The sequence below is a fragment of the Phascolarctos cinereus genome, unplaced genomic scaffold (assembly GCF_003287225.1).
Source record: "Phascolarctos cinereus isolate Bilbo 61053 unplaced genomic scaffold, phaCin_HiC Scaffold_7;HRSCAF=346, whole genome shotgun sequence".
Lineage (NCBI taxonomy): Eukaryota > Metazoa > Chordata > Mammalia > Diprotodontia > Phascolarctidae > Phascolarctos > Phascolarctos cinereus.
In genome coordinates, this window is record NW_027556180.1 from 12,609,363 (window position 1) to 12,629,469 (window position 20,107).

At 40.6% G+C, this 20,107-nt stretch overlaps 1 protein-coding gene across 2 annotated transcripts in view; it reads left to right on the forward strand.

The window, feature by feature from the left end:
* LOC110210136 (arylacetamide deacetylase-like) overlaps positions 1-17,593 on the forward strand; it is a 28,095-nt gene extending 10,502 nt beyond the window's left edge. The window contains exons 3-5 of one of the 2 annotated variants that reach the window (XM_020988954.2): positions 6,613-6,682; positions 8,415-8,586; positions 16,584-17,593. In XM_020988954.2, coding sequence (XP_020844613.1) covers positions 6,613-6,682; positions 8,415-8,586; positions 16,584-17,183 — 842 coding nt within the window. In that variant the 3' untranslated portion in view covers positions 17,184-17,593. Of the gene's footprint in view, positions 1-6,612; positions 6,683-8,414; positions 8,587-10,214; positions 11,225-16,583 lie in introns of those variants that run through there. The other variant, XM_020988955.2, reaches the window with a different exon arrangement.
* Positions 17,594-20,107: the final 2,514 nt, after the last annotated feature.

Below are 20,107 nucleotides of genomic sequence, written 5' to 3' on the forward strand. Positions count from 1 at the left end.
CTCTTTAGCCCCTCCAAATACCTTTAAATAAGAAACAAGTTCTAGAGCTGCAGAACACACAAAAAAGATGGAATGAAACAATTTTTCATCCCAAAACAACTTAGAAGGCTGGCAGGAAAGTTCTGTTGCATCAAGATGAGAGTGGAGTGCAATCCAGGGCAGGCACACCAGTGCAGGCTGGCCCTCAAACCAGGAGCAGGCCTTGGGGGCAACTGAATCAGTGGCATGGAAGTAGTGGTGGCTTCCAGACCTCTCGGTCCACAGATGATAATGGCATCAGATAACAAGTCAGAAGGAGATTACAAGGGTCCAGGGGCAGGACTCTGTTACATTGCTTATACTTGGATCTGGGTGGCAGTTCTGGGTCTCAGTCCCAGTATGAGGGGGAGCACTAGTACAGCAGAACTGGTGACCACAGAGGAGCAGGGACTCTGTTCATGGTTCTAGGGTTAAAAGAGTGCCTGTGGTAGCTCACAAACCAGTCCACGGTACAGAAGAGTAGTAAATACATGTCTCCCTAGATCATACCACCTAGGAAGAATCAAAAACTTATGGTCCCCAGAATTACCTTTGAAAACAGTTGTACAAAAATACCTGAAGATTGGGACAGTTTGCCCTGCACTTGGGAAGCACAGCCTTCCTTTAGCATAGAGTTAAAAGTCAAGAAATAGATTGGAAAATGAGCAAACAACAGAAAAAATTCTGACCATAGAAAGTCACTATGGTGACAAGGAAGATCAAAATACACACTGAGAGGAAGACAACAAAGTCAAAATTCCTACATCCAAGGCCTCAAAGAAAAATATGAATTAGTCTCAGACCTCGGAAGAGCTCAAGAAGGATTTTAAAAATTAAGTAAGAGAGGTAGAGGAAAAGTTGGGACGAAAAATGAGAGTGATGCAAGAAAATAATGAAAAAAGAGTCAACAGCTTGGTTGAGGCACAAAAAATACTGAAGAAAATAACGCCTTACAAAACAGAATAGGCCAAATGGTAAAAGAGGCACAAAAATCTAATGAAGAGAAGAATGCCTTGAAAAGCAGAACTGGCCAAATGGAAAAAAAGACATACACAAATTCACTGAAGAGGAGGACTTCTTAAAAAGTAGAATTGGCCAAATGGAAAAGGAAGTACAAAAGCTCACTGAAGAAAATAAATTCCTTAAAAGTTAGAACTGGATAAATGGAAACTAATGACTTTATGAGACATCAAGAAACAATAAAAAAAGAATGAAAAAATAGAAGAAAATGTGAAGTATATCATTGGAAAAACAACTGATCTGGAAAATAGATCCAGGAGAGATAATTTAAGCATTATTGTCATGATCAAAAGTCATGATCAAAAAAAGAGTCTAGGCATCATCTTTCAAGAAATTATCAAGAAAAACTGCCCTGATATTCTAGAACCAGAGGGTAAAATACAAATTGAATGAATCCACCAATCACCTCCTGAAAGAGAACCAAAATGAAAACCCCCAGGAATATTATAGCCAAATCCCAGGCCTCCCCAGATCAAGGTGAAAATAATGCAAGAAGCCAAAAAGAAACCATTCAAATATTGTGGAGCCACCATCAAGATAACATAATATTTAGCAGTTTCTATATTAAAGGATCAGAGGGCTTGAAGTATGACTTCCTGGAGGGCAAAAGAGCTTGGATTGCAACCAAGAATCACCTACTCTGAAAAACTGAACATAATTTTTCAGGGGAAAAAGAGATATTCAATGAAATAGAGGACTTTGAAGCATTCCCAATGAAAAGAGCAGAGCTGAATAGAAAATTTGACTTTCAAATACAAGATCCAAAAGAAGCAGAAAAAGGTAAATAGAAAAGAAAAATCAAAAGGGATTAGATAATGTTAAATTGTTTATATCCTACATGGGCAAATAGTATTTATAACTCCTAAAACCTTTCTCATTATTAGGGCAATTAGAAGAAAGATGAATAGGCAAAAAGCTGGGTGTAAGTTGAATGTGATGATATGCTTACCTAAAAAAATTAAGGGATGAGAAAGAAAAATGCACTAGGAGAAAGGGAAACATAGCAGTAGGATGGGATAAATTATCTGACAGAAAAGAGGCCTGAAAGAGATTTTACAGTGGAGGGGAAAATGGGGGAAGCATGGAGGGGAGCACATGAACCTTACTCTCATCAGACTTGGCTCAAAGAAGGAATAACATACGCATTCAAGTGGGTGTAGAAATCTATCTTACAATACAGGAAAGTAGGAAGGGAAGGGGATAGAGAAGAGGGGAGAGCTGATAGAAGGTAGAGCAGTTTGGGGTAGGTAAAAGTCAGAAGCAAAATACTTTTGAGAATGGACAGGGTAAAATGGGAGAGAGAATAGGATAAACAGGGGAAATAGGATGGAGAGAAATATATATTTGGTAATCATTACTGTGAAAAAAAATTTTACAGTGAGTTTCCTTAATAAAGACTTCATTTCCCAAACATACAGAAAACTGAGTCAAATTTATAGAAATAGGAGCTATTTCTCAACTAATAAATGGTCAAAGGATATGAACAGGCAGTTTTCAGACAAAGTAATCATATAAAATTCTCTAAGTCACTATTGATGAGTGAAATGAAAATTAAAACATCTCTGAGCTACTACTTCACGCCTGTCAGATTAACTATTATGACAGACAAGAAAGATGACAAATACTGGAGGAGATGTGGGAAAATTAAAACACTAATGTACTATTGGTGAAGTTGTATTCTGATTCCACCATTCTGGAGAGCAATTTGGAACTATGCCCAAGGGGCTATCACTACTAGGTCTATATCTCAAAGAGATAAAAAGCAAAAAGGAAAAGGATCTAGATGTGCAAAAATATTTAAAGCAGCTCTTTCAGTGGTTGCAAAGAATTGGAAATTGATGCCCATCAGTTGGGGAATGGCTGAACAAGTTGTTGTATATGATTGTGATGGCATACTATTGTGCTGTAAGGAATGATGAGCAGGGTATTCTCAGAAAAACATGGAATGATTTACATGAACTGATGCAAAGGGAAGTGAGCAGAACCAGGAGAACATTGTACAGAGTAACAGCAATATTGGATGAGGCTCTACTGTGAATGACTTAGCTGTTTTCAGCAATATAGTGATCCAAGACAATTCTGTAGGCCTTATGATGAAAAGTGCTGTCAATCTCCAGAGAAAGGTGGTAGAAAGAAAGAAGTGGTAGGCCTGAATACAGATCAAAGATACTTTTTCTTTACTTTCTTTCTTTTTCTTTTTTTTTGTCTGTATTTTCTTTCACAGAATGACTTACATGGAAATTTTTTTTGTATGACTACACATGTATAACCTATATTAAATTGCTTGCTTTCTCAATGGGGTGGGGGGGAGAAGAGAATTTGGAACTCAAAATCTGAAAAAAAGAATTAAAAAAATTTTTTTACATGTAATTGTAAAAAAGTAAATATTAAATGTGCTTTTAAAAAAGAACAAAATACCAACACCATGTGTACATTCTAAGGACACACCAACAGTGTGTGTACACTCTGAGGACATATCAACACTGTGTGTACATTCTAAAGACATGCCAACAGTGTGTGTACGTTCTAAGGACGTGCCAACTGCATGCGTACACTCTAAGGACACACCAAAGGCATGCGTACACTCTAAGGACACACCAACAGCATGTGTACCTTCTGCTCTTCTTTCTCTATACTCTACAGATATACAGTTTTAGAGTCAGAGATCTCAGCCTGAAGAACCCTCTAAGCCTGACATCACAAAGCAGCCCAGCTGTGTTTCCAGTGCATCCCATCAGTCTCCATTGAAGTCCACATCCACAAACCTGGCCCATGTTGCAACCCAACTGTCAGGCACCAACTTGCATTAGCAAGGATTCTGACTGCAAGTTAAAAGGAAGCTTTATCAGAAGAAAAGAGAGGGACAAAATTTTAGATCTTGTAGCAGTGCCCCCCGAAGCCTCCTGGGACCACCCAGCGAATCATTCCTAGTTTTGCGGCCTTAGCATGAGGGGTCCTTTCAGACCTGGCCCCTCTGCTGATTCTCCCCAAGGATCCACAGAATCAGAGAGGTGAAATGGCCCTAGTGGCCATCTGGGCCAACCTCTGAGTGAATGGAATCCCTGCATGGGCATTTCTGACCTGTGGTTGTCCAGCCTCAGCTTGGAGACCTCCTTGGAGGGACAGCCCTCCCCTCCAGGGCAGCCCATTCGGCTGGGTTAACTGTCATGAAGAGGATGACTTTTTCTTGACATTGTGCCTAATTTGGCCTCTTTGAGACTTTTACTTACTGTTTTTGGTTTTGCCCTCTCATAACAATAGCTCTTCAGGTATTTGAACAATGCTATACTATTCCTTCATAAATCTTTGCTTCTCTGGGCCTCCCTTTTCTCGCTGCACAATGGGAGGATTGCGCTCAAAGACCTGTAATACTCCTCCAAACTCTGAGTTTAAGATCCCAAGGTGAAGGCCTATACTTGTATTCAGGAGACTTGGGTTCAAATCCCAGTTCAGATACTAGAAACTGTATTATTACAAGCAAGCTGCTTAATGTTTCCAAGCCCAAGCTTTCTATCTGTAAAATAAGGACAATAATATCTGCTTTACTAACCTCACCAGCTTGTAGGAATAAAGCAAGGTGTATAGACTATAAGTCACTATAGAAATATGAATGATCATACCACTTGAAAAAATAATAGGGAGAAAAAAAAGACAAAAAGAATAAGGAGCTTATAACTTGAAAGTTGATTGGCTCTCCCTATTTGAGTCAGTGGATCTATGATTGTGTTGGTATGGGGAGACCCAGTGATGAAACCTTCTCTACCAACAGAGACTGGTACCTGCTCTGTTCTGTGAATGTGAAGTCTTAGAATTTCCTGGGGATACTTGGTTAAATAACTTACCCACGGTCACACAGTCAGTATGTGTCAGAGAGAGTATTTGAACTCAGGTCTTCCTGAGTCTGAGGGTAATTCTCTAGGCGCTATTAGGCCATCCTGCCTCTAGTTAGGTCTGCATTCTATCTTTATTTTATCCCATTATATCTTTGTAATTTCCCATTATATTTTTAAAGCACCCACATATCTAATTTTCAGAAAACAAAGCAAAGGAATGGCTTGTGTCATGTGAATGGGTTGTATGAGTCATGGAAGTTACCTTCTCTGAAGAATTCAAAATGAATATCCCTCAGAAAGGCACATGGTGGGTAGGAGCTGGCTATAATAAGTCACAAAGTAGGGATTATGAAGAGAACCTAGGATAAAGGATGTCATCAAAGAAATGTGGAATGAGAAAAGATGGGCTGGTGCCATGGCAAGGGCAAAGCTTACTGGAGAGCCCTTGTGTTCTGCTGCCGTCCTCAAGATGCCTCTGGCGCACTGTCTGGCTCCTAGTGATGAATTTATGGAAGGACTTAGGGAAGCATTTTCCAGGATGAGCTCACTTGGATGGGTGGCAAATAGCATTGTTGAAGGGGATATCCCTTGAAAGGGATAGCATGGAGATGGCAGACCTTCTTTAGTACTTGAGCATCTCCAACAGGTGGTACAATACGTTGTTGATGGGTAGTGCAGTGGTGAGAGTGTTGGTCCTGAGTCAGGAAAGCCTACCTCTTCCTTCAGAGGGGTATGTGACAGCTAACTTCGGATATTTGATGGGATCACCCCTGGAGGCTGTATTAGTCTTGTTCCATTCAGCCTCAAGGGGCAGAACTAGGAGCAGTGAGGCAAAGCCCAAAGAGAAAAATGTGGCTCTGTTGTCAGAAATAAATTTCTCACCAACCAGAGCAGTCTGAAAATGGAAAGGGCTGCCTGGAGAGGTGCTGGCTTCCCCCTTTCCAAGGTCTTTAATCAGAGGCTGGAGGACCACTTGTTGGCTATGTTATGCTGGGGTTCTATTCAGGGATGGGCTGGCCTAGATGGCTGCTGGGGCCCAATCCAACTTGAATTCTGGGATTCTATTTCCTCCAAAGTCATTTCCTATCACAACTGCAGAAGTTTCAGAGGCATATGTCATTGTCTTCAAAAACAGAAACAGAATGATGTTAACTTTTGGGAAAGATTTTATTCAGAAATCTTTAAAGCTTCTTAGAAGGGAAAGATTGATTTGACGCCTGTTCAAATGCCCAGGTACCTCTGAGAGAAAAATCAACATTAGTTTAGCCTCTTCTTGAACCAAAATAACATCAGTTCTTCTCCACTGAGGTTTCACATCATAGGGTGGCCTGTGAAACAAAGGAATATTATTTTGTCTGTGAAGAAAAAATAGTGTACTCCGTCTCTTCTTCTCCCAGATCACAGGGGACTGACCATTTTCACTTGCATTTTAGCCCTCCTTTAGCACTTTGCAACCCAGTTCCAACTTCAACAATTCTCCTTCATCAACCCTGTATCTTTAAAATTTCAGACAACCATGTGCCTTGTGTGTTATGGAAATGTGTACATGTTTAGGGAAAGTGTGTTCCATTTGAATGACGTATTTCATTTTTTTCTCTAGACAGATCAATACTGATAGCCCATGCAATTCACTCGAGTGACCTGTGAATATCAGGAAATAACTATAGGATTTCTGTGAGAGAAGCAAGCATTTTTTTCCTTGTTAGTTCTAATTGACTTGACTTGATTTCTTGTATTTTAGGTTGGATCACCTATGATGATTTAGCAAGACAAATGGTGAACAAACTTGATGCTGTGGTCATATCAACTAAGTAAGAATGATTTAAGTTTTAGGCCAGATCTGTTAAGACAAAGGGTCCATCACCTTCCATGGTTATGTTTTGTTTTTAATACCTCGCAACTGCTTCCAAGCAGTGTGGTGTGTGGATTGAGGGACTTGGGGTGGGGGGGGCTGGAGTCAGGAAGACCCAAGTAGAGCCTCCTGCCTTGGGTAAGTCGCTTAATGGCCACAGATAAGAACTAGACTGCCAGATCGGGTCAAATCACTTATCAGATGTTCCAGCAGGGAAAAGATCAACCAACTTGAGAAAGATTAGGCTAAAGGTCCAAGAGCCACCAAGTGGTCAATTCTTTAATCCAATCTAATTCAATTTGACTCAACATCTGGTGGCTCAGAGTATAGGAGGAATAAGAATGAGACCTGCTGTCATGCAAGGAAGAGGAGGTAGGGAAGCTGGAAGAGTATGGGTAGGGAGCAGATGATTCCTTGAATTAGCCAAAACCCTTTTATTCACTATGACTTGACAGACCTATGAATTGGAAGGAGACTTCTCAATATTTAGCAGATGATTTCAATGAGTCCTCAAGGTACAGACTGACAAATCCCTTCTATTATCTGGGGTTCCACTTCCTCAATTACAAAATGAGAAAATTGGACTAGATGGCACTTTTAAGGCCTCTTCCAGTTATTATGCTTCGTCCACAATCCAGGAACTGATTGCTGGATGAGGAAGTGGCAACCTGAAACCAGCTGAGATCTGGAATGACTCTGAGATCTATGAATAAAATGATTGTATAACTGAAAAGTTTTAAGTAGCTCTCATGATGACTAAAGCAAATGAAATTAGCCAAAAATGATAAAGGCAAACTTTTAAAAATTAAATCAACTGTTGCTTTTTTTATTGGACAGGTCCTTGCAAAGTATTCTAATTGTCTCATGTCTGTAGGTACATAATTGAATTTATTTGCTTTCCATAATGTGTTCAATGGTAAAACAAAAAAACAAAAACTGAACAATCATGTGCATGAGAGACTTTATATGATGAAAAGATGATTTTATTTATAGCTTTTATAAAAATTTAAATAAGATCAAATCAGTTTTTTCCCCCTAGGGCTTGTCATTTCAGTCAGGAAACTACCAAAGTAGCCCAAGGTCACAAACAGTATGGGTTAGAGATAGCGCTTGAACCCAGATATTCATCCTGTAGACTTGCTGCTTTTTAGAAGTCTTTGATAAGGCTATGGCAGGGTGTAATTATTTGGACTTAATACACAACCCAACATCATCCCTCATTCAATTTATCATCAAATATGTGAAACACTAGCCATCTACTCAGTGTGGTGTTAGCACAATGGGTGGAGGGAGGGGGAGAAGAGATAAAGTCAACGGGACAAACAGATGGGTCAATGAAAAGGACACCCCCAAAAGTGTGAAAACAAACCATGGCAGGTTTCAAAGCCAAATGCACCATCACCATCCCACTTGTTAAATAATCATCAGTCGTGATCCTGCGTGTTCCACACTCTGAGGTGTTATGGGCAATGACTACAAAAACTCAGCTTTTCAAGACCATGTTTCAATATACAATATGGAAGTAAAGCTTTTTCTTTATGCAAATGATTCAAAAAACCATTAAAAACCCACATATACATAATGTTGCTTCTAAGTAAAAAAAAAAAAGAAATCTCACATAGCATATGCCTTTAGTATTTATCTAGAACTCCTCATATTATTCAATAAATATTTTGTTTTTCTCCAAAAAGCTACAGATTATCCCCCCAGTATCACTTTCCAACTCAATTTGAAGATGTCTATGATGCCTTAAGGTGGTTCTTGAGAAAGAAAGTCCTTGAAGAGTACGGTGTGGACCCTGCCCGTATCTGTGTTGCTGGAGACAGTGCTGGTGGGAATTTAGCTGCAGGCACCACTCAGAAGGTATTAGATGAATATTTCTCCGGTTTTTAAACTTAATATTCTTTTCAACATCATGTTTAAAATGAAAATGTAAGTGGGATAATTTCACCTTGAGAATGCTATAGGGATGATCAGGTAGAATGAATCTATTTTCCCCCCTCCTGTTAGATTGACTTCTTTTCTTACTAAAAGGATATGGCAATGTCACGGAGGGCAGTGACTTTAGAATGCTCTACCCATGCAGCATAATAGGAATGACCTTTTAGTTCAGTGACACAATCAGGTGGATGATAAAAAGAATTCCTCAGGATGTTTGAAACCCCAAACCCTAACCCTTCCATCCCCAAAGGTACGAAACCTGATGGAACCAACTCACTCACTTCCCAAGACCGTGTTACGTTTGTCTTTCTGCTAGAGGTTCTCACTATGAGTGTGGTCAAAGGAAAGCTGATTTCTCTGTTTAATAAGTTGAAAAGCCACAGAAGTGTTGTTCCACACCTTCCTAAAAATGATGAGTTTCCACATATGATGAGGAAGGGGAATATGCAAGAAGGAACTGAGAAAGAAAAATATTCTAAGGAGGTGGGAGGGAGCCATAATCAAGGTCAGGTGGTTGGCAAGCAGACACGATGGAGAAAAATGGAAACACAAAGAAATCTTAAGCAATGGGCATTCTAAGGAGGAAGCAGTACTTCTGCTTCATGGAAAAATGAGGATCCAGAGGCTGCATTGAGAGGAAAACCATCATTGATCCCAAGCACAGGAGACATTGTGATGGTGGATGACTCCACTTTATGGAGTCATAGGACCTTGGTTCAAACTGAACTCTGATGTGTACTACCTGTGTGACCTTCCTGAATCACTTTAACATCCTAAGCCTCAGTTTCCTCATCTATCTTATCTATTTTCTAGCTTTATATTTATGAATTTATGGATTAATTTTTAAAAATGGAGTCAAGCTTGGAATGTTGAAATGTAAAGAAGTATTTTATGAACTTAGCATACCCTTGAATGTCTACAAGGAACTGGTTTCCTAGATGTTCAGGGATGGAGATGCCCTCCTTCATCCTTCTTATTGGATTCTAGGTATGTAATCCACACAGTTTCCTATATCAGGGTTCTTTGCCTCCCTCAGTAACAATACTTGATGAATTCTTATGTGAACTCAGCTCAGATAATCTCTTTCCATGACAGCCCTACTTTGCCTTGGATGCAAAACCTATGTTAGTTACTCTTGTCACAAGGAGTCTGTGCTGGCCCAGTACATTGTCCTTGAGGTGACCTTAAACTGATTAGTGGGAGAAGAAGACCCACACACAAAGAGGGATGGACAGACAGAGATAGAGGAACAGAGAGATAGAGACAAAGTCAGAGATGGGCACTTCCCTACAGTCCTGTGTGACAAGAAGATAATCAGCCACTTTTATGTTTCTTTTTACTTATAAAGGAGAATAACATTAGGACAAAAAAGGAAAGAAGAAATATTACTGAGAAAACCAAGAGGCTGAGACACCGAGTAAGCCATTTTCCATCTTTGGACCTTAATGTTCCCATCTGTTGATGATGGGGTTAGACTAGATGTTCTCACTGGGCCCTACCACCTAATAAGCTATGAATTCTAATTAACACATTGTGAGTTTTTTCCCTAGCTCCTAGATGACCCAGAAGTCAAGATTAAAGTCAAGATTCAGTCTTTAATTTATCCTGCTCTTCAGACTCTTGATATGGATTTACCCTCATATCGAGAAAATGCATATATACCCATCCTGCTAAAATATGACATGGTTTTGTTTTGGAGCCTGTATTTCACCTCAGACAAGGTGCTAAGGGAAGCCATGCTTGCTAACCAACATACACCTGTGGAATCAAACCATCTCTTCAAGTTTGTGAACTGGAGTACCCTACTTCCTGAGAGGTTTCAAAAAGGACATCTTTATACCAGCCCAATGCATGGACCCGCTGACCTTGCAAAAAAGTTCCCTGGATTTCTAGATGTCAGAGCATCCTCCCTATTAGCTGATGATTCCAAGTTACAGGGTTTACCCTTGACCCATATCCTCACCTGTCAGTATGATGTCTTAAGAGATGATGGGCTCATGTACGTCTCCCGCCTTAGGGCTGCAGGGGTCCAGGTAGTCCATGAACATGTGGAAGATGGGTTCCATGGAATCCTGTCATTCAGTATGAGTTTTAAAGCAGGCCAAAGAGAACTTAACAAGTATCTGAAATGGCTAGAGGAGAATCTCTAGTGGTAATTCAGCTGTTCCATTCCACCAAGAGCCAGTTCTTTGTGTGTGCAAGTCATAGTATTGGCTGCTGGCAGGGATGGACTGGGGTGGGAGTAGGGGTTAGTAACTGAACGAAGACATGGTTCTGACTGCCTGGACATAAGATTTATGCACAAATAGCTGCAATACAAGCTGAAGTGAAGGGGAGAGAACATGCATTGACGTATTACCAAGTCAAATGTCCTAAGTGTTTAGGAGAAGTCAAACCAGGTGAGATGGGGGTCCAGAGGATGATCAGTGAAGCTCCTCTCTCTGCCCTGAGCACCCAGCCTATGCTCCCAACTGCCTACTGCACATGACAACTTGGATGCCCAAAGAAGAAAATGTAAACAGATCCTGCCAAGCTTAAAACATTGTATGAGTGTCAGTGATTATTGTTGCAGTGGTGATTTTTATTATTACCGGCACCTCCAACCCAACAGGTCCCAAAGTGGAGTCATTGTTCTCTTTTCTGTAAGTCTGCACAACCTTCCACCATCCCTGGATGCCCATCAGCTTTGAAACTTGCCGGTCAGGTTTGGCTCTTCTTTCTCCTTCCTCCCCCATCCAAGCAGTTGCCCAGTTCTGCTGATTCTGCCTCCTCATCTCTCCCGCCCAGCTCCTCCTCCCTTACTTCCCTACCACCACTCTAGGCCAGTCCTTCATTGACTTCCATTTGGACTGCTGCTATGCCTTCCCTGCTAATTTCTCTGCCTCCAGCCCTCCTTTCTCCAATACATCCTTGCTGGTGCTGCCATCTTATTTTTTCAATGTACTTGAATAAAGACATCATTGTCTTTTTCAAAGAGGCAACATTTTCCTGTTCAGGGGAGGAGATAACTTTCACCAGGCTGTTGTAAGCTTATCAAGACTTTCCAAAACAGGTTTGCATAGCCAGGCCTTAGGCCTGTAGATTGAAGAACTTTGCTAATCAAGTTGCAAACATTGCCCTTTGGTTATAATTGGACTTTGATTCTCCTGACTTTTTGACCACTCAGTCTGCCTTGTTAATTCTTCATCCATTTTGCTACCTTCTAATCAGCATTATGCTGGTAAATGTTTAATAACTAGATCTTTGAAAATACAGCTGGCATTCCTCTAAGTATAATCTGCATTATTAACATCCATCTGGACCTAGACAATCAACAAAACAGTAAATCACACCTTGATTTGTAGTGTTTGCCAATTTCCAAAGTGCAAATGCTCACTTAAAGTTGAACAATTCTTAGGTTTGAGCTGGTTTCCAGGACATCCCTTCCTATACTCATGGTTGACCCTCAATAGTTTGCTCTCCCCTCCCATCCTCTTCTCTCCTCCTCTCTCTTCCCCTTCCCTCCCCTCTTCTCCTTTTTCCTGTCTTCATCTGGTATCACCACTCCACCAGTGGCACCAAAATCTTTAGTCCAGTCTTAATCTCTCTCTAGAATTCCAGATGTTTTTCCCTGCTGCCTGCTGGAAATCTCAACTTGCGTGTCCTCTCAACACTTCAGTGTGTCCAAAGCTGAACTCTTATCTTCCTTCTCTGAAACTGTCCCATTCTATAACTGCGTCACCTCTGATGCTTTGTCCATGTTGACCTCTCACAAGTAATACTGTCTCACATATGTCCCACAGCATGTCTCACATTTGTCCTCTTTTCTCCACTCCCATAGCCACCGCCCAATAGCTTAGGCACTTATCACTTCTCACCTGAGCTACTGTCACAGCCTCCTAATTGGTTACTCTCCTTTCAGTTTCTCCCCCTCTCAAACACATGCTGACAAAATTGTATAGAGCTGACAAAATTATATTCTGAAAAAGCACATCAATTTTTTGGTCCTCTCTTTTCCTTATATGCTGAATTTGCTTCTGAATGGCTCACTTCTGCTCAAAATCCTTCATTGGTTCCCTAGTACCTTCAGGACAAACTGCCTCAGCCTGATCTTTAATGCTTTCTGTCATTTTCACATTGGCCACGTCCAAAAAAATTGTCTCATTCTGCACTCTGAGTCCTTCAACTCTATCAGGAGGCAAATAGTATGTTTCATTCTTCATCACCAAAATCTTAGTTGATCTTTATGCCTATAAGTTTAGCATGATAATATTCCATTGTATTTATATGACATAACTTGTTTATCCATTACCAATTTATGGGCATCCTCTCAGGTTCTTATCTTTTGCTTCTTTAAAAGAGCTACAGATATTTTTTTACGTTCTTAGATTTTGTTTTGCTTAGGACTAATTGCTCTCTACATCTTGTTGTGCAGTCCTGTCTGCCTCTTTGTGACCCCATAGACCACAGTTCACCAATACTGAACATTTTCTTGGCAAAGATACTGGAGTGGTTTGCCACTTCCTTCCCCAGCTAATTTTACAGATGAGGAAACTGAGGCACACAAGGTTAAGTGACTTGCCCAGGGTCACATAGGTAGTAAATGTCTGAGACCAGATTTGAACTCAGGAAGATGAGTCTTCCTGACTCCAGGCCTGGCACTCTATTCACTGCACCATCTAGCTTCCCATCATATGAGATAATTTTCCCTAGCCTTCCTTTCCCTCCTCCATCCCACCCTCCTTTTCTTCTTCTTTCTATTCTTTTCTTAAGGTGATCAAGACATAGCAGAACCACCCCTAGGCTTTATCTAATAGGACTCCTTCTATTAACTCTGATGATGCTAGGGATCAAAGAGGGGCACACGTATCATTTCCCCATATGTAAATGTAAGCAGTTGATCCTTATGTAATCCCTCTTCATTATTCATTCATGTCTATCTTTTTATGTTTTTCTTCATGTGTTTGAACTTCAAAGTTTCTCTGCAGTTCTCATTAGGAACACTTAGAAGTTCCTTAGAACAAATGCACTCATTAAAGATCCATTTCCTCCACCCCTGATAGCATCACACTCGGCTTTGTAGGTCAGTTGTTGTTGGCTGTAAGCCCATAACCTTTGCCTTCTGGAATATACATATTCCAAATTCTCTGCTCCTTTGTACCGGTGGTCGTTAAATCTTGTATGATCCTGACTGTGGCTCTTCAGCACTTGTATTCTTTCTTTTGGGTAGCTTGCTGTATTTTTTCTTTAACCTCTAAACTCCGGCTTTTGATTGTGATATTGCTGGGAGTTTTCATTTTGGGGTTTCTTTCAGGAGATAACCTGTAGATTCTTTCAATTTCCACTTTGTCCTATGGTTCTAAAATATCTGGACAGTTTTCTTTTTAAGATTTCTTGGAATATGATGTCTAGGCTGTATTTTTGGCTGTGGCATTCAAATAGTCTAATGATTCTTTAATTTTTTTCTCCTTCATCAGTTATTCTTGTTATGAGATACCTTGTGTTTTCTTCTATTTATTTCTGCCTTTTGACTTTTTTTTGCCTCAAAATTCATTGGCTTCTATTTGGTCCATTTGAATTTTCAGGGAGTTTGTTCCTTGGGCAAGGTTTTGTATCTCTTGTGCCAAGCTGTTAACTTCTCTCCCAATTGTCTTCATAGCTCTCATTTCTTTTCCAATTTTCATCAAGCTATTTTATTCCATTATAAAAAAATCCCAAAACTTTTGCTTCATCTCTTCTAGGAATTCTAGCTGTATTTTCATCTGAGGCTTTTGTTCTCCATTTGTGTCTTGAGTGTCCCTGCCACCATTGGCTCCAAGCTCCTTATGGTGGGGGTCTTTCTTTGTTCATCCTTTCAGCTTATCTCCTGACACTGGACTTGATGTCAAGGCTTTGCTCTACATCACTTCTGCTTATTTATTTATTTATTGCTTTGTTTTGTTTTGTTTTGTTTTGGCTAGGCAATGGGGTTAAGTGACTTGCCCAAGGTCACACAGCTAGTAAGTGTGGATTTGAACTCAGGTCCTCCTGAATCCAGGGCCTGTGCTCTATCCACTGTGCCACCTAGCTGTTCCTCTATAGCACTTCTGGAGGGAACATCTGGGCTGCCTTCCATTGCCCTGGGACTGGGTAGTGGGCAACAAAGCTTCCTATCTGTCCTAGTTGCAAGGCCCCGTTATGGGTCTGGGGGTGGTCTGCTCTGGATCCAGAACCTCCTTTTGCCCTGGCACACAGCCTCTCCCTGGGCACTGGAGTGCTTAGAGCCAGGCATGATCCTGGGCTGACCCCACCTCAGTGTCAACAGACCTCTCTTCCTGTCTCCTTTGGCGGACTTATCGTGACTTTTTCTGGTTTTCACCATTAGGATTTAAGCTGGTGCATTTTCTAGACCTATTTGAAGAAGTTTGTGGAGCAGAGCTTACTCTACTCCATTATCTTGGCTCTGCTTTCACTGTCACTTTCCAAATAAAATGTACCCCTCCAAATGCACCATATGTCTGTCTGTGTCACCTACCCCATTAGAATGTAAACTTCTTGACTTCAGGATTGGCCTTTTAAAAAAGATTTTATTTTTTCCATTTAAAAATTTTGTACTTATGGGTCTGTTACTTTGATCTTCTTAGGATATAGGCCTAACAGTAATGTCTCTGGGCAAACAGAGCTCCTGATTTTTAGGGAATAGTTCCAAATTGCTTTCCACCGTAGCAAGACAAATCCACAGCTACACCAGCAGGATATCAACAGGCTTGTTTCCATGCAGTCTTGTTAACATTTCTCATGTTCCTTCTTTGTCAACTTTGTTAGTCTGAAGGGTGTGAGGTAGAACCTCAGGATGATTTAATTCACATTTCTCTATCAGTGTTTTGGAACAAAATTTTTATATGGTTATTTGTATGTTGGCTTTCTTCCTTTGGAAACGCCCTGTCTATATCCTTTGACCAATTGTTTATTGGAGGATGTCTCTTAGTCCTGTAAGGTCCTTTTATATCTTGGAAATGAGACCTTGTTGGACAAACTGACAAATAATTTCTACCAAGGTAACTGATCCAATGGACTGTCTGTCTTTATTTCTGTATCTATGCCCCCAACAAACCATAGTGCTTGGCACATAGCAAATACGTGCTTAATAACTTCTGTATCGTTCTTTCATTCCTTCATTCCAACAGCCAGTAATTAATTCTTGAGGACTGCCACATTTCCTACCAAGCAAAGCAAAAGGTGTAACAAAGCCCTGAAGCTTTAATTTATTCCATTGGTCCCCTAGATTCTTTATGCCTCTAACTAGATGTGGTTTGTCTTAAAATAAACTTTGATTTCATGAATCTTTTCTTTTGAAAACATATTTTGATATTATAAAATTAATTTACATAGTCTCCAAAATAGGGCCTTACAATCATGGAGCAGTGAATAGTTCATGGGCCAGCTGGGCCACCTTGCCAGAAAGGTAACTCACTTCATTCCACGTCAATTCAACAGTCATTTACTGAGTTCTTGCAGGGCATTGTACTAGACTTGCTGGGGCTACAGAGACAAACATGTTAAAAGTCTCTGGCCTCAAAGAGTTTGCATTTAACACTCAGAGAAACAAATGAGAGCTACACAGATAGGCAAATACAAAGTGTATGAAAAATGATTCAAAAGAATTGCAAGAAGGAGAAAATACTTATTGGGGAGGAGGGTCTCTAGTAGTATCTTGAAGGAAGCTAAAATTCCCAAGAAGTAGAGGTGAGGAAGAGTGTCTTGCAGACATCCCTTATGGGATGTTGGGGACCATCCATGCCAAGGCTTGGTGGTAAGGGATGGAATATTATAATCATGACCAAGTTGCTTTTCCTTCCTGAGTCTTAGTGTCTCTGTTAATTGATAGGGGTGTAATGACCACTAAGGTCCTGTCTGCTATGAATTCTAATTAAGCAAGGTATTGTCTCTTTGTTTTTCAGCTTCTAGATGACCCAGAAGTCAAGATAAAAGTCAAGATTCAGTCTTTAATTTATCCTGCTCTTCAGGCTCTTGATATGGATTTACCATCATATCGAGAAAATGCACATATGCCCATCCTGCTAAAATATGACATGGTTTTGTTTTGGAGCCTGTATTTCACCTCAGACAAGGTGCTAAGGGAAGCCATGCTTGCTAACCAACATACACCTGTGGAATCAAACCATCTCTTCAAGTTTGTGAACTGGAGTACCCTACTTCCTGAGAGGTTTCAAAAAGGACATCTTTATACCAGCCCAATGCATGGACCCGCTGACCTTGCAAAAAAGTTCCCTGGATTTCTAGATGTCAGAGCATCCCCCCTATTAGCTGATGATTCTAAGTTACAGGGTTTACCCTTGACCCATATCCTCACCTGTCAGTATGATGTCTTAAGAGATGATGGGCTCATGTACGTCTCCCGCCTTAGGGCTGCAGGGGTCCAGGTAGTCCATGAACATGTGGAAGATGGGTTCCATGGAATCCTGTTATTCAGTATGAGTTTTAAAGCAGGCCAAAGAGAACTTAACAAGTATCTGAAATGGCTAGAGGAGAATCTCTAGTGGTAATTCAGCTGTTCCATTCCACCAAGAGCCAGTTCTTTGTGTGTGCAAGTCATAGTATTGGCTGCTGGCAGGGATGGACTGGGGTGGGAGTAGGGGTTAGTAACTGAACGAAGACATGGTTCTGACTGCCTGGACATAAGATTTATGCACAAATAGCTGCAATACAAGCTGAAGTGAAGGGGAGAGAACATGCATTGACGTATTACCAAGTCAAATGTCCTAAGTGTTTAGGAGAAGTCAAACCAGGTGAGATGGGGGTCCAGAGGATGATCAGTGAAGCTCCTCTCTCTGCCCTGAGCACCCAGCCTATGCTCCCAACTGCCTACTGCACATGACAACTTGGATGCCCAAAGAAGAAAATGTAAACAGATCCTGCCAAGCTTAAAACATTGTATGAGTGTCAGTGATTATTGTTGCAGTGGTGATTTTTATTATTACCGGCACCTCCAACCCAACAGGTCCCAAAGTGGAATCATTGTCCTCTTCTCTACATAAGTTCTCTAACATGACTAGATAGAATCTGAGGTGTGGACACTTTGGTAAAGAGTAGGAGGAGAATTAGAATGGCATTGCCAACAGCCAAGCTGGGGTGAGAAGCAAGCAGGAACCAGGGACACTGAGGTGGAGAAATGTCTTCTCTAGTCTCCAAGATGTTATTGGACTAGAATGATATCTATCTGCAACTTTCAAATATCTTTAATGTAGGGCTATAATCCTGGCTCTCAAGGGGCAGGGTTGAAGGTATCTCATATCTACCAAGCTTATTCCCTTCCCACCAAAAACTGGTTATGCAAAAGATTATTTACAATAGCAAATTGCAACTAGACCCATTTGTAGAAATAAATAGAATTCAGATTAGAATGCAGAAGAATGAATGGAATCTTCAGCTAGGGGTGGGATAGAACCTCCTGTCAGTCGAGGAGGCAGGAACAGTCAACAAGGGAGTTTGCAAGGAGAGCCTTAACTCTTTAGTGTTATAAGTGCTAGAAGTCAAGGGACATGATGAAGGCTGGTTTCCCACTTGTCTTTGGCTTTAAAGGCTTTTGTTAGCTATTCCAAAATTCATGCCTCACCTGTCTCTTGGCCATCTCTCTCAAGGTGCTCCTTTGAGTTGAATCCAGCAAAGTGGAAGTCACTTCTTCACATATAGTGCATGGCTCAGCATTCTCTTAACCAGTTAAGGGTCATGTTCCCTTTGCATGTATGCAGCAGAGGTTACCAAGGCTGTCCCTCAGCAAAAATCTGCCCAGGTTAGAGTCAAGAAAGGACTACAGATATAAATATTTTATTATACGTATATGTGCATGTGTTGTTTCTATCAATAAGACAAAAGCTATCCAATGGCCAAGATTATTTTATTTTGTATTTGTCTTTCCAGAACTTAGTATAGTGCCAAAGTCATGTTAAAAGGAAGTGGAATTCATTGATCTGCTTGTTGCCTCCAACAAAGCAGGTCAAAAATTCCACACGTTTGCCAGTCCTGTCCAACTCTTGGGTGTGCTCCCTCCCTAGTTTGCCATGGGGTTGACCCCATTGCTGGAAGCCATCCTTGTTTTCTCCTGAAATCCAGAGGCCACAAATGGATCAATGGGACCATTAGTTGTCATGCCTCACCGTTGTCAAGTGGCCGGGCCATGCGCCCTTCTTTGCATACATTTCTCTAATGACGTCTTTTACTCCTGTTCTTCAAAATTCCTTATCGTGGTCATGCTGCAGCCTGCTCATGACCACCACCAACCTCTCCATGGCTTTCTGTGGGATATTCACTTTAATTCTTTGGAGACCCTTATGTTCCACATATCACACCTCCCCCCCCCCCAACAGCAATGGCCAAATACTGGAAGCATTGGAAGAATGAACCTTGATAATAGCAAAATATGAAGTACAATTACAAAGATTAGTATTGTAAACATCTATATTTTGACATCACAAGAACTTCACAATATAAGCCTGATTCCTAGAAATTAATGCAGTATTAGCTATGGGAACATCTATTTGATCTCCTCCAAATTAACAATAGTCTTCAATAATGAGTTAATAAACATTTATTAAGTGCTTAATGGTATGCCAGGCAATATTCCTAACATTTGTTTAACCATTGAAGCTAGGTGGCATAGTAGATAGAGAGCTGGATCTGGAGTTGGGAAGTCCTGAGTTCAAATCCAACTCCAGGGTGTACACATTCTTAATGAGATTGACATGTGCATTGCTTAAGCAAGCTCAGTGTTTAGAAGACTCTGAAGCAAAGTGTGGAAGAGATGAGGTATCAGACTGAATACCACACTGAAGGTCTACAGAGCCACTGTGCTGACCTCATTGATGTATGCCTGTGAAACCTGGACAGTGACTTCCATTATTGATTGAAAGTTGGTGTAGAGCAACAAATGGATTAATTTAATTTATATGAAATCAAGGAACCCTCTTGTTAGCAATGAAGCTCTTGAAGATTCCTCTAAATACTAAATACTAAGATGACAACAGAATGAAGTGACGATATCAACACAAAGTGACTCTCCCTCGTGTGCCATACTTGAATAGAGCACTGTGCACAATCTCATCTGGGTTATTATTACAAGATAGTTATCATTTTAAAACTGAAGAGAATTGGCTAATGACCAATAAAGTCTTCCCTTGAAAGGGGTGGAAGATGTCATTGTTTTCTCTCCATAGTTTTGTGCAAAGTGAGACTAATGTTTCTGTGCATGATTCTCCTAAAAATCCAGGGGATGATTATGATATCTACTGACTAAATCATAAACTGGTAAATCCCAGAGTGTTTGAGCTGGGAGGGACCTCAGAAGTCATTTATTTCAACACCCTCATTTTACAAATGAAGAAACTGAGGCACAGAGATATGAAGCTATTAGCTCAAGGGATTTTAAGGCCTGTTGATTATTTTAAAAAGTTTTATTTTTAATTAA